Raw genomic sequence first — 20,858 nt, forward strand, 5'->3', positions numbered from 1 at the left:
TCGGAAGATGGTGAGGGAGTACCTTGCCAACCGTACCAACGTCCTCCATGATTCCTCTGTGCCTTATAATTATTGGGTACCAAGCTGGACACGTGATATGAACTGGCTCTCTCCGCCTTGGAGGTCCTGGCCTGCCCTGCCGCTAGCGTTTTGTCAGAGCGGGTTTTTAGTGCCGCTTGTGGAATTATAACCGATAGGCGCATCCGCCTGTCAACTGAAAATGCTGACAGGCTGACTCTTATAAAAATGTACAAGGGCTGGATTGGGCCAGACTTCTCAACACCGCCGAATGATAGCAGCGTAACATAAACTCAAATACAGTGCTGTTTTTGGAAGGTCTAACTCTATTCCCATGAACCTCTGTCTTCACACCCAGACATGGGTATATGCTTCCTCTTTTTGTCTATTTGCTCTTGTCCTCCTCCTTCTCCTCATCCTCCACATCCTCCCCCGTATCACCAGCATATCTACCATATCACCATATCTACGTCTCTTGCAAGTGGCATTGGAGCTCCTCCAAATTTTTGGCAGCCGTTGCATTCACTGCATAGGGAAACAGTATGGGAGACGCACTTCCTAATAAAGGGAACATTGTTTTCAGGAGGCCCTCTGACCTCTACGTCTCTTGCAAGGGGCATTGGAGTGCCTCCAAATTTTTGGCAGCCGTTGCATTCACTGCATAGGTAAACAGTATGGGAGACCCACTCATTTTTAATGGGAACATGTCGTACTTGTTACTGTAGCCCAGCTCCATGTGTCTTTAAATTGTTAGTAGGGTTTTTCCTAAATTTTGGCAGCCGGTGGACTCACTGCATACCCTATAACTGGATAGCAGACCCTCTCCTTTCTAATGGGAACATGTCATTACTGTCGCTCAGCTCTATGTGTATTTAAATTGTTAGTGGGGTTTTTCCTAAATTTTGGCAGCCGTTGGACTCACTGCATGCCCTATAACTGGATAGCAGACCCTCTCCTTTCTAATGGGAACATGTCATTTCTGAAGCCCACCTCTATGTGTCTTTAAATCGTTATTGGGGTTTTTCCTAAATTTTGGCAGCCCTGGCAGTCACTGCATGAGCATTACCACTATAGGAGACCCACTCCTTTATAATGGGAACATTTTTTTTACTGAGACCCTCCTCTATGTCTCTTCAGAGGGGTATATTGGGGTGCGTCAAAATTTTTGGCAGCCCTTGCAGTCACTGCATACGCAATAAAAGTATAGGAGACACACTCTTTAATAATAGGAACAACAAAGCATAGACGACTGCTGGGCCTTTAAGAATAGTAAGGCTATAAAAATAGTGTTTGTGACTTTCACAATCCCTCCTTCATAAATGAAACAGGATGTGTCTGATGATGTTTCACACACCACATGGCCAGATAAGGTTGTAAAATGTTAAAATGACATTTCCCGGTGAATGCATTTGTCTTGGTTGGAAGCAATGCAAAAGTGCAAAAACGCATCAAAAACGCTATGTGTGAACATAGCCCAAGGTGTGGAGGAGCATTTTTGTTTTTGGTTATTTATTTTGCCTTATATACAACTCATTATCCTGGAAAGGATGTTCCTTAACATATTTCCCAGGAAAATCTATTTTGGTTTCGTTTTTATATGTTTTATTGTGAGTCCGTAAAAGTGGCGTAATACCTCTGACAACGTTGTTGACAGCAGTGACCTGGGAGTCAGAAATGCTTCCAGGGGTCTTCCCCATGCTGTTCCCATGTCATTTGAGCACTGTTCCCTTCGATTTGGGCAATTTTTAGGACCTCTGCAGACCGCCAGGTGGAGCCGCCAGAAAAATGCTTGAGTTTCCCATAGACTTACATTGGGTTCGTTACTCGGACCGAGCACTCAAACTTTCCAATTTGCTTGACCCAAGCAACGAGTACCCGAGCATTTTAGTGCTCGCTCATCACTAGTTTGAAGCTTAAAGTTAGATCTATGCTCACATCACCTCCATAGACAAATCTATAGGAGCAAACAAACACATAACTCTATAAATGGGGATCCTCTAGAGCAGGGGTGCACAGTCTGCTGCCTGGGAGACATTTGCGGTCTGCAATGCCATTCTTTGCGGCCCTAAACCTTATGGACAGAAAAATGCTTGACTGACCGGCACATAGAAGAGTAGTGGCAGCAGCTGAGGAGCAGGGACTGACAAGTACTAATGGCACCCTGTGTAGACATCTCAGGGTGCCTCATACATCAGGAGAATTGAGTCTCTTAACTTATTTGGCACTCCAGAAATTCGTATGTGAATTAGACATGTGGGCTTCCCTGTTTATGGCTCGCTCTACTATAGATTATGGGAGTTCTGAATCATTAGGCAGTAAGCAAAAACTCATGATCTATATTATACAGAGCTGTGTGCATGACCGTCCTCTTTAGAAAATGAAAAATGAATACTCAGGGCTGCAATATAGCGCTGCCTTTTTCTGATAGGCCAACTAGCATATCCGAAAATGGCAGCGCTATTTTGGAGCCCTGAGTATCCACTTTTCGTTTTCTATGTTCCATCTGGATTTCCGGTCTGTGGGATAGAGCGGATGGAGCCTGAAGCTGTGCCTGAAGCTGCACAACTAGTTTAGGTGAGCACCGACATTCACCGCTATTTCATTAACCCCGTTGACCTGCACAAGGAGCTCTCTCTATCATTTTCTTATCGTCTTTAGGACTTATTCACACAGTTTTACGAGGATTTAGAAAATAATTTGCTGAAAATCCACATAAAAATGCTTTAAATACTCTGAGAATAAGCTTCCTATTGGTTTTACTGCAAAATGTTCAAAATAATGTGAAAAAACACTGTGAATCAGTTGGAAACTTATTTCACATGTTTTTTTATGTGGATTTAGGAGTAGAATTTATTTCTAAATCCTTGTAAAACTCAATGTGAATGTACCATTAGAGTGCTGATTTTTGGAGGTAAGAGTCTAGTAAGTTGAAGTTGTACTTATCAGACATTTATGTTACATACTTTTGATATACCACAAATGCCACATAAGGTAATACCTCTTTAATTTTTAGTGCAGCCCCTGGATTAGTTCAGTATGACTGTAACGTACAGGCTGTTCAGCACGTAATGTGGGGTGCGCCTGCAAGGGTTAATTTATCTCATCTGACCCAATCCAGCACTCAACCTCTCTTCTAGGCTGCAAAGTGAGCATAAATCACATCCCAACACAGTCCACACAATCCGGTTACTTAACATGCTGCCACCACTCATCAAACACACGAGGTGATGAGTCCCCAAAATATGTTGCTGTCAGCCAATCAAAAAAGGCCACACACTCTCTGAAAGGCTATTGATTCCATAGAGAATACAGGAATCAAACTTATTAGAGATTTTAAGCTTTAACATAAAAATATACAGTGCTTACAATAAAAGATAGAAAAAGGTAAAAATAAAATGACACAAATATGCAAAACAGTTCTAAAATATGAGAAGGAAAAATAATAGAAATATCTAAAAGTTTATGCCTACAGTTATCTTCTGCTTCCTTGAGGGAAGGAGAAATGAAATATAGATCACACCATTATAGGCATGCCTTCACGTGTGAACAACTTTCTTTTGTGCAACACAGTTTTATATGCTTGGTCCTGGACTCATATTTCCAGGATGACCTGGATTTGACTATTTAAAAATTGCTGTTTGTGACTGGACGGTGGGCTTTGCATTTCAAATATTCTATGTCTCCCCCACTCCTCTCTATACAGTAAATAAGAAATATTTTGCCTAGTTACAGACCACTTGTTTCTCTTTGAAGCTCAGGGTCCAGGAGCTGAGGTGCCATGTTTGACACCTCCTGTGAAAGCCCCTTTGTGCTTGCAATTCTTGTAAACCCAGTTTCTCTCTTTTGTCAACTTTTTGTTTTTGTGGACATGGACCAAAAAAGGTTGTGCACTCCTGCTTTAGAGCTCGGTGCAAGGAATGTAAGATGGAACAGGTAGCAGCAATTTTGAATGTTAGAGAAGTAGCATATGAGATTGTATAACAGAAGCAGCATGTCATCACCCACCAGAGACACAGAGCAGTGTCCTGATTTCAATTAACTATATTGTTCTGATATTTATGTTTTGTGAGGGCTTGCTACATATGTCTGTAATAACCTACTTTATAAACCAGTTACTCTGCCTACATTGAACAATGTTCTTTCTTTAGTTTGCAGATTATCACTTTTTTACTACTTATTAGTAAAGAAAATACTTTTTTTTTAGGGACTCTTTGAATTTGACATGGAATGTTTCAATAAATATGGAAAAATATGGGGGTAAGTAAAAGATATAACAGAGAATTTGTCACATTATGCAGAGAAACTGGTATAAAAAAAATTCTGAAAAGGGACCAGTGCTTAGAGGAGCAGCGTGACCTAGCACAGCACAACAGATATTGTAATAATTTAGGTGGACACAAAATCTCTAATATCAATATGTATGGACGGCCACCAAATAAGTTTAGCAATGGCCTTCCACGTAGCAGGGACACTAGGGTGACCACTCAAGATGGAATCATGAAACTCTTATAACAGATGAAATTTAAGGTACCCAGGTACAAAAAAATTGGACCCTTGAGTAGCAGAAGGGGCCAATGACTGGACTCTACGTATCTTTGTTTCCAACTCTGAGGTTACCATGGAAAACACTATGCCCTAAGGAAGAATGAGGACGAATGGACGACAAAGGTTTTGGAGGAGAAACTGAATCAAGACTGTGTGATAAAGCATCAGCCCTCACATTCTGGGCCACCATCCTGAACATGGTAGAGAAATTGAATCCAGAAAAAATAAGGACCATCTGGCCTGTCTTATGGTTAATCATTTAGCTGATTCAATATAAGCTAAATGCTTATGCTCCATGACCACAGTGACTTGGTAACCTGCCCCCTCCCAAAAAAATGCCTCCATTCTTCAAAAGCTAATTTTACAGCAAATAGCTCGTGATTCCCAACATCACAATTTCTTTCAGCAGACAAATATTTCCTAGGAAAAAATGCACATGGCCACAAGTTGGTCAGAGTTTTGGGACACTAAGATAATATGGCCCCTACCCTGACCTCCGAAGCGTCCACTTCCACAATGATTGGCTCTTGGAGATCGGGTTTGATTAGGACTGGAGCAGACATGAAACATTCTTTCAATTTTTTAAAAGCCCCAGTAGCATGCAGCTAACAAACCTCAACAACAAAATTTATTTAATAGAAAATGTACATTTATCTAATTTAGCATACAAAGAATTCTCTTTCACCTTTTGTAATACAAAATGGACGTATTCATGGTGAGAATCCAAATCGGGCAAAAAAAAGTAAGAATAACCTCAAGGTACACCACAATAAATCTTCCAATACAATCTGAAAAGATATATTTCATAGAATTTTGAAAAATTGCTAGCACATTGGTTAACCCAGAAGGCATGTCAAGATTTTCAAATACACTCTCAGACGTAAAACACCATTTTCCACTCGTCACTCCTCCGAATGTGTATCAGATTATAAGTAAACTTTTGTTCTCATAATCCTTCCTGGCGACACATTCAGGTCCAGACAAACTGTACAGGCGAGCTTTAGGTAATTTGGCATTAGGTATAAGGTTAATAGCACAATCATAAGGACGACTGGTGGAAAAAAATTGTAAAGATACATTTTTTTATGACAATTGAGGCTCCACTTAACAATATCCTTCTGACACCAATTGATAATAAGATTGTGAAGAAGTAGCTATGTAAACCCCAATACCAACCCTGCAGGTAAATTATTCAAAACAAAGCAGGAAATTGATTCAGAGTGAAATTTTCTCACTCAAAGAGTGAACTCCACTGTTACCAGACTGAAAAAATTCTGAAGTAATGGTATTCTGTCAATGGCAAAAATTTGAATGGGTCTTTCCAAACTAACTGTCCCTAATCCTAATTTCATAACCTGTCCCGAATTAATAAAGTTGGCTGCAGACCGGAAGTCAATGAAATCTAAGGCTAATAACAACTGGTTCTTGAAAAGTAGTTCCACATTAAGCAGAACTTTGTCTGACTAAAAAGTTACCTGCAAGTCTTGCTGACCTCCTCGACAATCACCCTCCTCCTTGAGGGCAGGTCGACTAGTCCTTAAGAACATGCCCAGCAAGTCCACAGTAGAGGCAGAATCCGAGATTGCGCCGACGTTTCCTCTCAATGGCACAAGACTGGCAACCACAACTTCCATAGGTTCCACCTCAGGTACATGGACAGGCTCATGGGGAATGTCCAAAGCATCCTGCCGCTCAACACGCTTCTTCCGAATTCTGTGATCCATTTTTATGACCTGAGTCATACAAAGGTCTCCCCCAGAGAACAAGGTGGAGTATGAAGCGCCAGAGCTTCCTTAAGTTTTTCGTAAAGATCTTTGTGGAACTGGCACCTGAGAGCTGCATTATTCCACAGAACTTCAATGGACCATTGCTGGAACTGGGTACAATAGTCCTCAGCGGTGAGGTCCCCCTGTGTCAGGTTCATGATCTTTGCCTTAGCAATCTGCATCATGTTGGGTTCATCATAGATCAAACCTACGGTGTAAAAAAAGGCATCAACAGAAGACCATTATGGGCTTGCGGGGACAAAGAAACTGCCCAGGTCTGAGGCGCTTCTTGCAGTACAGTAGGGACTTGATTATCAACACCCACTGGAACTCATCACATCAGAGTAAAAAATAGCCTACAGCTGCCCCTGAACACCCTAAACTGATTTTTCGCCCCCGAAAATTTATCAGGGAGGGTTACTACAGGTTCAGGAGAGACCAACTGTACGATAGAACATGCAGATGTCACAGCCACTGCCAGCAGTGGAGAGCTATAGGAAGCATTCATCATGCTAGACAACTGACAGTGCAGTTGTAACTGCATCGATTCTAGGTTCTGGGGCTCCTCGTCCAGATCCTGAAACATCTGAATCAAATTTGCCAGCTGATCAAATAATGTACAAATGGGATCCATACTGGCAAAGAAAAAAGTTATACAGACAGTCTGAATGTGACGCTTATAAATGTCACTTCTCACAGACAAGCCATGAGGCAGGGGAGTCAAAAAGGTCCGAGGTCAAATACTAAGGGAGTTCATCATAAACAGAGAGGCAAGACAAAATAATAAACAGGTCACAGTCAGAGGTCAGAATTCCGGAGAGGTCGCGCAGAGGGGCTAAGCAAAAGGATGGTCAAAGGCAAGGTTCAAGGTCGGGCAGCAAAAGATCAGAATAACAGAGCACTAGAGAACAAGGCACACAAACTCCCGATCTAACGCTATGACTGGCAATGATCTAACGATTGCCTGGCTCTTTAGTTAGCTGACAATCATTCAGAATGGGAGACATCTGAAATTAACCCAACTGGCCAGAGCTAAATGGATGCCTGGGTTGTCACTCACAATACTAACAACTCAGCATGCCCCTACCACTGTTTGGGCAACTGGGCTGTCATACACAATACCGAGAGCCCAGCTCGCCCCTACCACTGATTGGGCAGCTGGACTGTCATTCACAATACCGAGAGCCCAGCACGCCACTACTACTGATTGAGCAGCTGGGCTGTCATTCACAAAACTGACAGCCCAGCACGCCCCTGCATTTTACAGAGTGGCTGAACTATCACTCACTGCGACCCTAGGGCCTCATGAATGGCAGGATCATGACATCTGGCCTCATTTAAAGTTCTACAAGGCCCCAGTCTCAGAATCAGTGGTTGGACTCCAGCTATCAGTACTTGTACTTTATCCCATATCTTATGAATAGTCGATAACTTTCAACCCGGGTAAAATGCCTTTGACTACAGAAATAACGGTTAGGTAAGTCTGAGCTTATTACACATTACAAAGGATCTGTACTGTAATCTCATCACTGACGTACACAGCTGAGACTGTTCAAGTTTTACTTGGTAAATGTAAGCAATCATCTTGTGCCTATAGTGCTGGTCTCACAATATACCTGAACATATCTGTTTTCTGAACCAGGTTCTTTGATGGGAGACAGCCGGTGCTGGCAGTAATGGACCCCGCAATCATTAAGGCCATCCTAGTTAAGGAATGCTATACTATATTTACCAACAGAAGGGTAAGTCCTACAACCAAATCCTGGTATGATTTTGTACATTTCTAATAATTCTTGTTATCTATATTAATTTAAAAAAGTGTTTCTTTTTAGAATTTTGGCCTTAATGGCCCTTTAGAATCCGGAGTGGCAGTTGCTGCTGATGATCAATGGAAAAGGATACGGACAGTGTTGTCACCAACATTCACCAGCGGAAAACTTAAGCAGGTAAAATATGTAGACAGATTATAAATATAAATATGTATGGTATGTATATTATTAATCTATATACATGTGCAACTCACTAAGTTAGAATATCATCAAAAAGTTAATTTATTTCAGTTCTCCAATACAGAAAGTGAAACTCATATATTATATAGAGTCATTACAAACAGAGTGATCTATTTCAAGTGTTTATTTCTGTTAATGTTGATGATTATGGCTTGCAGTCAATGAAAACACAAAAGTCATTATCTCAGCAAATTAAAATATTTAACAAAAAAACACCTGCAAAGGCTTCCTAAGCATTTAAAAAGGTCCCTTAGTCTGTTTCAGTAGGCTCCACAATCATGGGGAAGACTGCTGACTTGACAGATGTCCAGAAGGCAGTCATTGACATACTCCCCAAGGTCCCAGAATTCCAATTTTCATTTGGAAATCAAGGTCCCAGAGTCTGGAGGAAGAATGGAGAGGCACACAATCCAAGCTGCTTGAGGTCTAGTGTGAAGTTTCCACAATCAGTGATGGTTTGGGGAGCCATGTCATCTGCGGGTGTGGGTTCACTGTGTTTTATCAAGACCAAAGTCAGTGCAGCCATCTACCAGGAAATTTTAGAGCACTTCATGCTTCCCTCTGCCGACAAGCTTTTTGGAGATGGAAATTTCATTCTCCAGCAGGTCTTGGCACCTGTCCACACTGCCAAAAGTACCAATACTTGCTTTAAAAACAACAGTATCACTGTGCTTGATTGGCCAGCAAACTCACCTGACCTTAACCCCATAGAGAATCTATGGGGTATTGTCAAGAGGAAGATGAGAGACACCAGACCCAACAATGCAGACGAGCTAAAGGCTGCTATTAAAGTAATCTGGGCTTCCATAACACCGCAGCAGTGCCACAGGCTGATCACCTCCATGCTACGCCGCATTGATGCAGTAATTGATGCAAAAGGAGCCCCGACCAAGTATTGAGTGCATTTACTAAACATATATTTCAGTAGGCCAACATTTCGGATTTTGAAAACATTTTTCAAGCTGTTGTTATAAAGTATTCTAATTTACTGAGATAATGACTTTTGTGTTTTCATTGGCTGTAAGCCATAATCATCAACATTAACAGAAATAAACACTTGAAATAGATCACTCTGTTTGTAATGACTCTATATGATATATGAGTTTCACTTTTTGTATTGAAAAACTGAAATAAATTTACTTTTTGATGATATTCTAATTTAGAGAGATGCACCTGTATATATATTTTATATATATATATATATATATATATATATGTGTATATATATATATATATATATATATATATATATATATAAATATATATATACACAGTACAGACCAAAAGTTTGGACACACCTTCTCATTTAAAGATTTTTCTGTATTTTCTTGACTATGAAAATTGTACATTCACACTGAAGGCATCAAAACTATGAATTAACACATGTGGAATTATATACTTAACAAAAAAGTGTGAAACAACTGAAAATATGTCTTATATTCTAGGTTCTTCAAAGTAGCCACCTTTTGCTTTGATGACTGCTTTGCACACTCTTGGCATTCTCTTGATGAGCTTCAAGAGGTAGTCACTGGAAATGGTCTTCCAACAATCTTGAAGGAGTTCCCAGAGATGCTTAGCACTTGTTGGCCCTTTCGCCTTCACTCTGCAGTCCAGCTCACCCCAAACCATCTCGATTGGGTTCAGGTCTGGTGACTGTGGAGGCCAGGTCATCTGGCGTAGCACCCCATCACTCTCCTTCTTGGTCAAATACACCTTACACAGCCTGGAGGTGTGTTTGGGGTCATTGTCCTGTTGAAAATAAATGATGGTCCAACTAAACGCAAACCGGATGGAATAGCATGCCGCTGCAAGATGCTGTGGTAGCCATGCTGGTTCAGTATGCCTTCAATTTTGAATAAATCCCCAACAGTGTCACCAGCAAAGCACCCCCACACTATCACACCTCCTCCTCCATGCTTCACGGTGGGAACCAGGCATGTAGAGTCCATCCGTTCACCTTTTCTACGTCGCACAAAGACACGGTGGTTGGAACCAAAGATCTCAAGTTTGGACTCATCAGACCAAAGCACAGATTTCCACTGGTCCATTCCTTGTGTTCTTTAGTCCAAACAAGTCTCTTTTGCTTTTTGCCTGTCCTTAGCAGTGGTTTCCTAGCAGCTATTTTACAATGAAGGCCTGCTGCACAAAGTCTCCTCTTAACAGTTGTTGAAGAGATGTGTCTGCTGCTAGAACTCTGTGTGGCATTGACCTGGTCTCTAATCTGAGCTGCTGTTAACCTGCGATTTCTGAGGCTGGTGACTCGGATAAACTTATCCTCAGAAGCAGAGGTGACTCTTGGTCTTCCTTTCCTGGGGCGGTCCTCATGTGAGCCAGTTTCTTTGTAGCGCTTGATGGTTTTTGCAACTGCACTTGGGGACACTTTCAAAGTTTTCCCAATTTTTCGGACTGACTGACCTTCATTTCTTAAAGTATTGATGGCCACTCGTTTTTCTTTACTTAGCTGCTTTTTTCTTGCCATAATACAAATTCTAACAGTCTATTCAGTAGGACTATCAGCTGTGTATCCACCAGACTTCTGCACAGCACAACTGATGGTACTAACCCCATTTATAAGACAAGAAATCCCACTTATTAAACCTGACAGGGAACACCTGTGAAGTGAAAACCATTTCCGGTGACTACCTCTTGAAGCTCATCAAGAAAATGCCAAGAGTGTGCAAAGCAGTCATCAAAGCAAAAGGTGGCTACTTTGAAGAACCTAGAATATAAGACATATTTTCAGTTGTTTCACACTTTTTTGTTAAGTATATAATTCCACATGTGTTAATTCATAGTTTTGATGCCTTCAGTGTGAATGTACAATTTTCATAGTCAAGAAAATACAGAAAAATCTTTAAATGAGAAGGTGTGTCCAAACTTTTGGTCTGTACTGTATATATATTTGACTAGTTATTTTGATCTTAGATGAAGTAATAAGCTAGCAAATGATTTGCCTGTGGTGATTTAAAGAATTTTCCCAGCACTATAGCTTTGGACATAAATCTACGATCTGCCATTCATTTATGATTGTGATGACTGATCGCTGAGACTCCATGATCAGTAAAATTAAGCCACCATTGCTTCAGTTGGCCACACTCATCAGGAGGCAGCAGGTGACTTTTTATAGTCTATTACCATGCCATAAATGACTATGGTGGGAAAAATCCTCTTATCCTCTTGTAATGAATACTAGTCTTTGATACACAACCTTAAATATTTTGAGGAATAAACACTTACTCAGTTGTATTTATCTTTTTTTGCATTGCTAAAAGTGAACCAGTGGGCAAAAAAATGGCATTTATATGCAGCCATAGTGGTAATCTTCTCTTGAATGACATCCTACTCAGCACACACACTACCGAGTAGAATGCCAATCAGGGAGCGGTGCAAGTGATTACAAAGCGCACACTGTGTAGTGAGCACTGATTGATCACAGCCCCAGCACCAGACCCATAACAGGAAGTTGAGTGGCTGCAGGGAGAATATAATTACATTTTCGCCCTGCAGCTGCACTTCCAATTAGACTGCTGAGTGTATTTAAAATAGTGAAAACCTATAAACCGACCATTCGATATATGGTCCGTAATCCCTATAAAGACACCACAACCAAAAAGAAGTAATGGTGGAGAAGCGGTAGATCTATGAATGAGAGGGAAACCCCTATGTGTCCCAATGTAGAATAATTATTGAACACAAGTAATACCTCCAAAACAACACAGCAAGGGATTTAATCATATAAATATACTTTATTGAAAAAATTAACAAAAACAATCAAATTCAGAAAATGTAGGAATGAGAATTTGGGAGAGGAACAGCTAAAAAAGGCAGGTTATAGATATCATAATTATAGTCATAACATTTAACATATCCATTACCAGACTATTTGGCTGGCAGATTATGCTGACACTCATTACTTATTGGGTGTCATTAAGGGGATTTAGGTCTCTTTGCAGGATTTGCTATCTATAACCTGCCTGTTTTAGCTGTTCCTCTCCCAAATTCCCATTGCTACATTTTTTGTATTTGATTGTTTTTGTTCATTTTTTCAATAAAGTATATTTACATGATTAAATCCTTGCTGTGCTGTTTTGAAGGTATTACTTGCGTTCATTAATTATTCTACATTGGGACATATAGGGGTTTCCCTCTCATTGATAGATCTACCTCTTCTCCTCCATTACTTCTTTTTGGTTGTGGTGTATTTAAAATAGTGTTTACCTGCAGACTAGTACTACGGCTGCAGGCAAATACCATATATATATTTTTAACTGACAGTTTCCCTTTAACATATCAGGAAAAAAAATCATTTTCAGGAAAATAGAAACAATGTATGTGAGAAAATGTGGTATATTTTCTAAATGCTCCTTTAAAAGAGTTTATTTTTTTATTATAGTTTTAGGAAATATGTCACATACAGTTCACAGGATTCATCTAGTGTCATATGATATGATGGAAAGCTCATACTCGGTATTTCCCAAATTGTTGCTTCATAACAGTTTCTACCTGTCCAGTATATGAATCGCAGATTTTTAAATTGACGTCTGACAAAATAAATTTATTCATGTGTTGTAGATTTATGCAAATTTCAATACAAATAACCAATATTGATATATGAGCCATATTGTCTGCTCCATCCCTAGATGTATTTATTATATATCCAATAAGAGTGTGAAATATTGCATACTGCTTGTGACAAACTTTGTGTAAAAAAAGTCACATCTGTGTTGTAGACTTTATTAGGCGTCTCAGTTGCAGATTTCAGGAATTTTTTTTTTTGTTAAAATGATACATCATGAAACAAACCCTTTGTTGTCATCCTTACAGATGTTCCCTATAATAAAACAGTATGGAGACCTTTTAGTTAAGAATATTCAGAAGACAGTTGATAACAAAGACTTTATAGACATGAAGGAGTAAGTACACAGATTTATTACAGTTTCCATGCACTACCGCACAGTTGTTACCAGATTCCTATACATAAGGACAGACTATCAGCCTGACACTGACTAACTAGAGGGACCTGCCACATATATTTATTCAGGCAAGAAATACACTGTTGCAACTGACATTGTAAGAAATATCATTTATTTCTAGATCTTGCACCACCTGTATTTTTTTCGCTGAGTGCAGTTACCCAGTTGTATTCACATATATTCATCAGCATAGTGGCACTCTTTATTCTGCCTCCTTAAGATGAACCCAGATAAGGAATAGTCATTAAATGGGTGCTGAAAATGGAGAAATTGATGAGTCTTACACCCTACGCAATGTAATATTAAACTGCAGTACTTTGTATCATGCTGACCACACTTCTGTACAACTTGTGATACTACAGTAGAATTGTCCAGAGCACAAATCTATTTATTATACATGCACAGGATAAGCATTATCTTTTAGCTACCACATAGGAAGTGATTGCAGTGTAAACTTTTTGATCCTTCTCTGGAGTTTGCTACTACAGTAGATGGGGAGTATGAAGGTGATACATGAGGGTGTTGGGCTAATTTAGTTCAGCCTGGTATTTCACCATTTTGTCTTTTCAGCATTTTTGGAAGCTACAGCATGGACATTGTCCTGAGTACATTCTTTAGTGTGAATGTGGATTCATTGAACAATCCCAATGATCCATTCGTGACCAATGGAAGAAAACTTTTCACCTTCTCCTTTTTTAACCCTCTGTTCTTAACATGTAAGTTAATTCACTGTTTTTTCACATCTATTAAAGATAGGTAGACAACTTTTTACCTTGTGTAAATGTTGCTGTTCTTCTAAATCTGGAGTGGGTTATTATTTTGTTCCTGAGATATGGTCCCCTTATCTCTGTACATAATGCTAGTCTTAAGGACCACGGTCAGTTGGCTAAAAAGAAGACTCCCGTAGAGAAGAGTTGGGAACCATGCTCACTTTGCTAAAATGACTAGATGAACATACAGGGAAGAGATGGCCATGTCTCAGGAATACAGGGGCACATGAACAAAAGAAAACCAACACCAGATTCAGCAGAACAGCAGAATTTACACCCCCCAAAAAATCACATTTATAGCAAGTGACAGGTCTTCTTTAAAATCTTATGTATGACTTGGTCATATGTTGTGCAAACACTTCATGATGATGTCTTAATGTCATACTTTGAAATCAGATTTAGTTACATTTGGCATCTGATAAGCGAAGCTATTTCTTAACCACCAAGATTTAGACATCAAAGCCAGTATAGCCATCACTTCTTCTAGAAAATAATAATCACAATGCTCATGAAATCATGTTTTTTTGCATAATTCTTACAGTTATGTTTCCGTTCCTGACGCCTCTTTTGGAAAAACTGAATTTCTGCTTCCTTCCAATGAGCGTCCTCAACTTTTTTCGAGATGCTATAAAAAGCATAAAGAAAAACAGACAGAAAGGAATTCATAAGGTAAGGGAATGTGTAACTCCAACTGGGAAATAAGTAGTGGTCGGATTCCCTCTTCATCCTCTACCACCCATCTTTATTGTTATGGAAGGGACAAAATGTTGATGTTTTGTAATTCTGAGCCCAAGTTGATTTTCAAATACTGGAGAACCCCATTAATAAAAAGGCTGAATGCAAAAGAATAGAAATACTGGATCTTTGCTTGTTCTGATCTTTTCTCATGTCTTTCAGGATCGAGTAGATTTCCTACAACTCATGGTAGATGCTCAGTCTAGAGGCAACAGTACAGGAGAGTCAGATCATGGCTATAAAGGTATGAAGGCTGACTTTCCACATCTTTCTTAAAAGGTGTTCCATGCGGCTTTCAGATGCTGTTGAGCTTGTAGAGATTAGAATTTTCCTAGAACCTATTGTCCAATAATCTTGTGATACAATGTACAGTATTATTAGGTAACTGAATGTAAAACATTAGTAGAGGAGAATTTACTTAACACTGAGATTCATTACATCTGAAGCATACTGATGGAGGGTGGGTTTCTTCAAGAAGACCACTGTCTGGCATACTACTTAGGATGGCAGAAGAAGAAGCCCAGCATGTTAAAATAATATAGGACCCCTTAAACAACAAACATATGTTTTTGTCTTTTTTATTGACCAGTGTGAATATGGCCTACTATATTTTGCTTTGGGCTCTATCAACATATTTGTGATTTAATGCACAAGTTAGCCAATATAACTTTCAGGTTTTTGGTGGAGAAAGGTTTATGCCCGTAAGATAACCAACTCTATGTTGTATGTACTTCACAGAATTGACAGACACGGAAATTATGGCTCAGGGACTTACCTTCATTATAGCTGGTTATGAGACCACCAGTAGTACACTCATGTTTCTGGCTTACCATCTGGCAACTTATCCGGATGTCCAAACCAAACTTCAGGAGGAAATTGACACCTTTCTTCCAAATAAGGTACACCGATATGGAATAATAGCATTAAACGGTGCTCACTAATTATATAATATATGTATCAATATGGTGTCTTATATTCAGTAGAGATGAGCGAATATGTTCAGGAAATGATCGCAAGTTTCAAATTCGGCACGAATATGGCACATTCGAATTCCGGTTATCGAGCTTTTGTGCAAAAATCAGCAAAAGTCGGCCCCGAACACGAATATCCCTGGTTTCCGTGACAGCGTGGGAATCAGGGGCTGGGATTGGCGGTAAGATCGTTACCACTGGTCACAGCGCTGCGGGATCATGCTGACAGGAGCCCATCATCCAGCGCCTGCTGTCACTGTACACAAGCTGCGCAACCGCCGCTGATGGGAGAAGTAATCTCTCATCAGCTGCAATTGTGCAGTGAAAGTGAAAGTAAAAAAAAAGTTTTAAAAAAAAAGTTCAAATAAATAAATAATTATTTAAATAAAAATAATAAACACATTATGCTCACCTACCACTTACCTACACCTTGACCCCTGATGTTCTCGTCCCCTGTAGAAGTGACCCGAATCGCCATGGGACACTGGGATTACGTCATGATGGTAGACAGGTGAGGGATATGGTTGTTTTTTATTTTCCGTTTCTTACAGGAGACGAGGGATTCGGAGACTGGGTGTTAGGTGAGTATACAGTATTTTATATTTTTAAATAAATTATTAAAACCAAGTAGAATTTTATTTAAATAAAAAACTTTATTCTGGCAGTGTCTTTATTGAAAAAACATCAAAAACCTTACTACGGGGTTAGTAATGGAGGCGTCTTAAAGACGCCTCCATTACTAACCTGGGTTTCATATCAGCCGCCAATAAAAGGCTGACATGAACATCACCCTATTACCCCACTCGCTCCACAGCTGTGGGAAGAGCGGAGGCTAACCACCAGAATTGGCGCATCTTATGGATGCGCCATTTCTGGAGCCGCTGAGGGCTGAAATCATTAGCCTCAGAGGGGGCCAGGATCCATGGCCCCTTCCCTGGCTATTAATATCAGCTCACAGCTGTCTGTTTAGCCTTTGCTGGATAGATTTTATGTGCGGACCCTACATCAATTTTTTTCTGGGGTCCCGGTGTAATTTAGGCAGTAAAGGCTAAGCAAACAGCTGTGAGCTGTTATTAATAGCGCCGGGGAACATCTTTGGCTAATGGTCCCTTCCCCGGTTAGTAATTTCAGCCCCCAGTGGTTAGTTTTTCCTCTGCTGGTTATGAAAATGACGCAGGAGCCCACGCCATTTTTTTTATTTAATTCTTCATTTTATTTCATTTATAAGAAATCCCATGCCCACTGTGCTTGTTTTTGATGCTGCATAAACTCAACCGCAGCATGTCAATTTCTGTAGCGGAGACGCAAGTCTCCGCTGCTGATTTTGACCGATTACGGTAAACCACATGTACTGACAAAACAAGTGCGGCATTAGAACGGAGCATTTTGGTTGCAGCAAAAATACTCACCCCGGTCCGACGGTAATCCAAGGGTTAGGGTATGTACGCACGATCCAGACAGGCCGCGTTTTGGACGCAGCACACTTTATGCTGTGTCCAAAGCGCTGCGTTCTATTGAACGCAGGTGAATCCGCATGTGTTCAATATATTGTACTGATCAGATTTCTGTTGGGAAATTAGCGACTCTGCAAGAGAAATTGACATGGTGCGGCCTTGAAAGAGGGTGAGGTTGGTTTATTATTTTACCTTTATTGCAGGGGACGATGGCTTTGAAGATTAGCTGTTAGGTGAGCATATGTTGTTGTTTTTTTTGTTGTTTTTTACAGGGGGTGAGAACATCGGGGTCAAGGTGTAAATAAGTGTAGGTAAGTATAATGTGTTTATTATTTTTATTTAAATAATTATTTATTTATTTTAACTTTTTTTTTTACTTTCACTTTCACTACTCCCATCAGTGGCAGTTGCGCAGCTTGTGTACAGTGACAGCAGGCGCCGGATGATGGGGGTAGTAGTCCCATCAGCCGGTGCCTGTGACTAGAGATGAGCGTTGTTCTACTCGAACTGTTCGCCAATCTCAAATTCGAGCTGTTTTGGGCGGTGTTCGAGCCGTTCGGCGAACACGAACAATTTGAGAAAAATTCGGCTGTTCGAGGTTATGTTCGATAACTGTTCGTGCACCAAAATCATAACTGGATTTTTTCTCAGTAATGATGAAAATTAATGTTAATACGCAGTTTGAGTGTACAGCGGGGTGGGGGGAGGGGCAGGGGATGGATCTCTGCAGGAACAATGAAGATCTCCATTTTTTTTTTCTCTTTACCGCATTTACAGTGGGGAGGTGCAATCTGTCAGCCTATCAGCAGCGCACACACGGAGCGAAGTGCTTTTTTTCACACAAGCAAGGGCATGTGTCATTGGCAGTGTATGTCACATGTCCTTGCCCTATAAGACCAAGCCATTTTCCCCGTCGCCACCATTTTCTCACTGCTGCAGCTGCGTGTTAGACGGCACCGCTGTTGCTGTGTGTGCTATACCTTGTTAATTTTAAGCCAATTTTCGCACAAATCTACAGATAGCTAGGGAGTAGGGAATAGTTGTGATTGCAGTCCTTTTAAGGACTAGGTTACAGCATTTCCTACGACTTTTATCAGGCAGGTCTGTGCTCTTAAATAGATAGATTGTGGGAGTAAAGACTAATTGTAATTGGAGTCCTTTTCAGGACTAGGTTACATCAGTTCCTATCAGTTTTTGCCAGGCAGGTCTGTGCCAGTGCTGTGCAAGTTTTTTTCACAGCATTTGGCTGAATCTAGCAAAGCTAATCCTTTTTGGCCTATTGCAGAGTGTGTTAGTCAGTGGAGTAGCCTATCTGTGCTGCAAGATATACCACCTGTGTATAGAATACCAATTTTTTTACTGCACCTAGTGAAGTAAAATCTTTTGGGCATAGCATCATTCTATTAGTCCATCTATACTGACCTCCATCAGGTTGCAAATTGAAAATAATTTTTTTATGCATCTAGCTCTGAAAAAATATTGCGCTTCTAGCTGTGTGTGGGACTTGTTGTATTAGTCCATCTATACTGACCTCCATCAGGTTGCAAACTGCATATATTTTTTTCTTCATCTACCTCTGAAAAAATATTGGGCTTCTAGCTGTGTGTGGGACTTGTTCTATTAATCCATCTATACAGACCTCCATCAGGTTGCAAACTGAATATATTTTTTTCTGCATCTACCTCTGAAAAAATATTGGGCTTCTAGCTGTGTGTGGGACTTGTTCTATTAATCCATCTATACAGACCTCCATCAGGTTGCAAACTGAATATATTTTTTTCTGCATCTACCTCTGAAAAAATATTGGGCTTCTAGCTGTGTGTGGGACTTGTTGTATTAGTCCATCTATACTGACCTCCATCAGGTTGCAAACTGAATATATTTTTTTCTGCATCTACCTCTGAAAAAATATTGGGCTTCTAGCTGTGTGTGGGACTTGTTGTATTAGTCCATCTATACAGACCTCCATCAGGTTGCAAACTGAATATATTTTTTTCTGCATCTACCTCTGAAAAAATATTGGGCTTCTAGCTGTGTGTGGGACTTGTTGTATCAGTCCATCTATACTGACCTCCATCAGGTTGCAAACTGAATATATTTTTTTCTGCATCTACCTCTGAAAAAATATTGGGCTTCTAGCTGTGTGTGGGACTTGTTCTATTAATCCATCTATACAGACCTCCATCAGGTTGCAAACTGAATATATTTTTTTCTGCATCTAGCTCTGAAAAAATATTTGGCCTTCTAGCAGTGTGTGGGACTTTCTCTATTAGTCCATCTATACTGACCTCCATCAGGTTGCAAATTGAATATAATTTTTTTCTGCATCTAACCCAGCCAATAGTTTTGGCCTAATACCACAGTTTGGCCACTCAGCTCTGCTCGGTTCCCATCCATTGTTTTTTTGTGCAAACAACTCCAGAGTTGTTAATTAGTTAACCACCAAAATGAGTGGAAAAAGGCCTGCTGCTGGTGGAAAGGGGAATAGGCGTGTTGGGAAGGGGAAAAAAGGTTGTGTCCGTGGGGTAGGTGTTAAAGCAACAGTAACATCTGCAGAAGAAAGACCATCTTCCAGCCAAACTAAAATGTCTACTTCTTTTAGCGGACAATGTGATAAGATCCCTTTCTTACGGCCACGCCAATCGCTACAAATTCCAGATGAGGCACAAAAACAGCAGGTGCTTCAACGGATATCAAGTGCTCCTTTAAGTGGGCTCTCCTCCACATCAACTTCAACATCACAAATACTCCAGTCCTCAAAGGTGTCACCCCAATCGCACTTGCTTCCTCACAGCTCCCAAATCTCCAGCTGCCCGTCTGAGTATGAGGTAGAACAGATGGTTGAGTCTGCAGAGCTGTTTACTCATACTATAGCCTGGGAATCAGAGGTCGACTCCAGCGCTTCTGTGAATCCAGACGAGGAAATGATCTGCACTGATGCCCAGAATCTTTATGAGTCGGATCCAGGACCAGACGCAGAAGGTTCTAACTGTAACTCCTGTTGGTGGAGACAATGAGGAAGACGATGATAAGACTCAAATACCTGATTGGAGCGACAACTTTAGTTTTTTGTCAGGGCAGGAACAGGTTGGCTCTGAGGACGACGGGTGTGATAACGCACAGGGTGATGATGATGAGGTTGGAGATCCCACTTACTGTCAACCCACAGTCAGCCAAGAGATGAGGTCAGCAGAGGAGGTGGAGGAAGATGCTAGTGACGACGAGGTCAGGTTGCGCCTTCCTGGACAGAGACGTAGTACTGGAAGCACGTCAACAACTGCATCCTCAAACACAACTCTGCCTCTCACCACAAGTCGTGGTGGCTCTTCAGGTCGCATGGGTGCTAAGCCTTGCATAGCCTGGGCATTTTTTCAGATCGATAAAGATGACCCAACTCGTGTTATCTGTAACATTTGTCAGCAAAAGCTAAGTAGAGGCCAAAAAATACATAGTTTGAGTACTTCATGCATGAACCGGCACATGGACATGAAGCATAAGTTGCAGTGGGAAGCTCAGTGTGCTACAATGCGGCCTAGCCGGCCGGGCCAACCACCGTCTGCCATATCTTGTGCATCCGCGGCCTCTTCATCCTCTGTGACTGGGGGGACAGCAGTCAC

At 40.7% G+C, this 20,858-nt stretch overlaps 1 protein-coding gene across 1 annotated transcript in view; it reads left to right on the forward strand.

The window, feature by feature from the left end:
- LOC141156748 (cytochrome P450 3A29-like) overlaps positions 1-20,858 on the forward strand; it is a 77,300-nt gene that overhangs the window by 23,232 nt on the left and 33,210 nt on the right. The window contains exons 3-10 of the mRNA XM_073643090.1: positions 4,223-4,275; positions 7,972-8,071; positions 8,162-8,275; positions 13,163-13,251; positions 13,882-14,027; positions 14,623-14,750; positions 14,979-15,060; positions 15,555-15,715. Of these exons, the coding sequence (XP_073499191.1) occupies positions 4,223-4,275; positions 7,972-8,071; positions 8,162-8,275; positions 13,163-13,251; positions 13,882-14,027; positions 14,623-14,750; positions 14,979-15,060; positions 15,555-15,715 (873 nt within the window). The remainder of the gene's footprint in view (positions 1-4,222; positions 4,276-7,971; positions 8,072-8,161; positions 8,276-13,162; positions 13,252-13,881; positions 14,028-14,622; positions 14,751-14,978; positions 15,061-15,554; positions 15,716-20,858) is intronic.

Source organism: Phyllobates terribilis, unplaced genomic scaffold (assembly GCF_046119375.1).
Source record: "Phyllobates terribilis strain yellow unplaced genomic scaffold, ASM4611937v1 Scaffold_1__5_contigs__length_1240528914, whole genome shotgun sequence".
Classification (NCBI taxonomy): Eukaryota; Metazoa; Chordata; class Amphibia; order Anura; family Dendrobatidae; genus Phyllobates; species Phyllobates terribilis.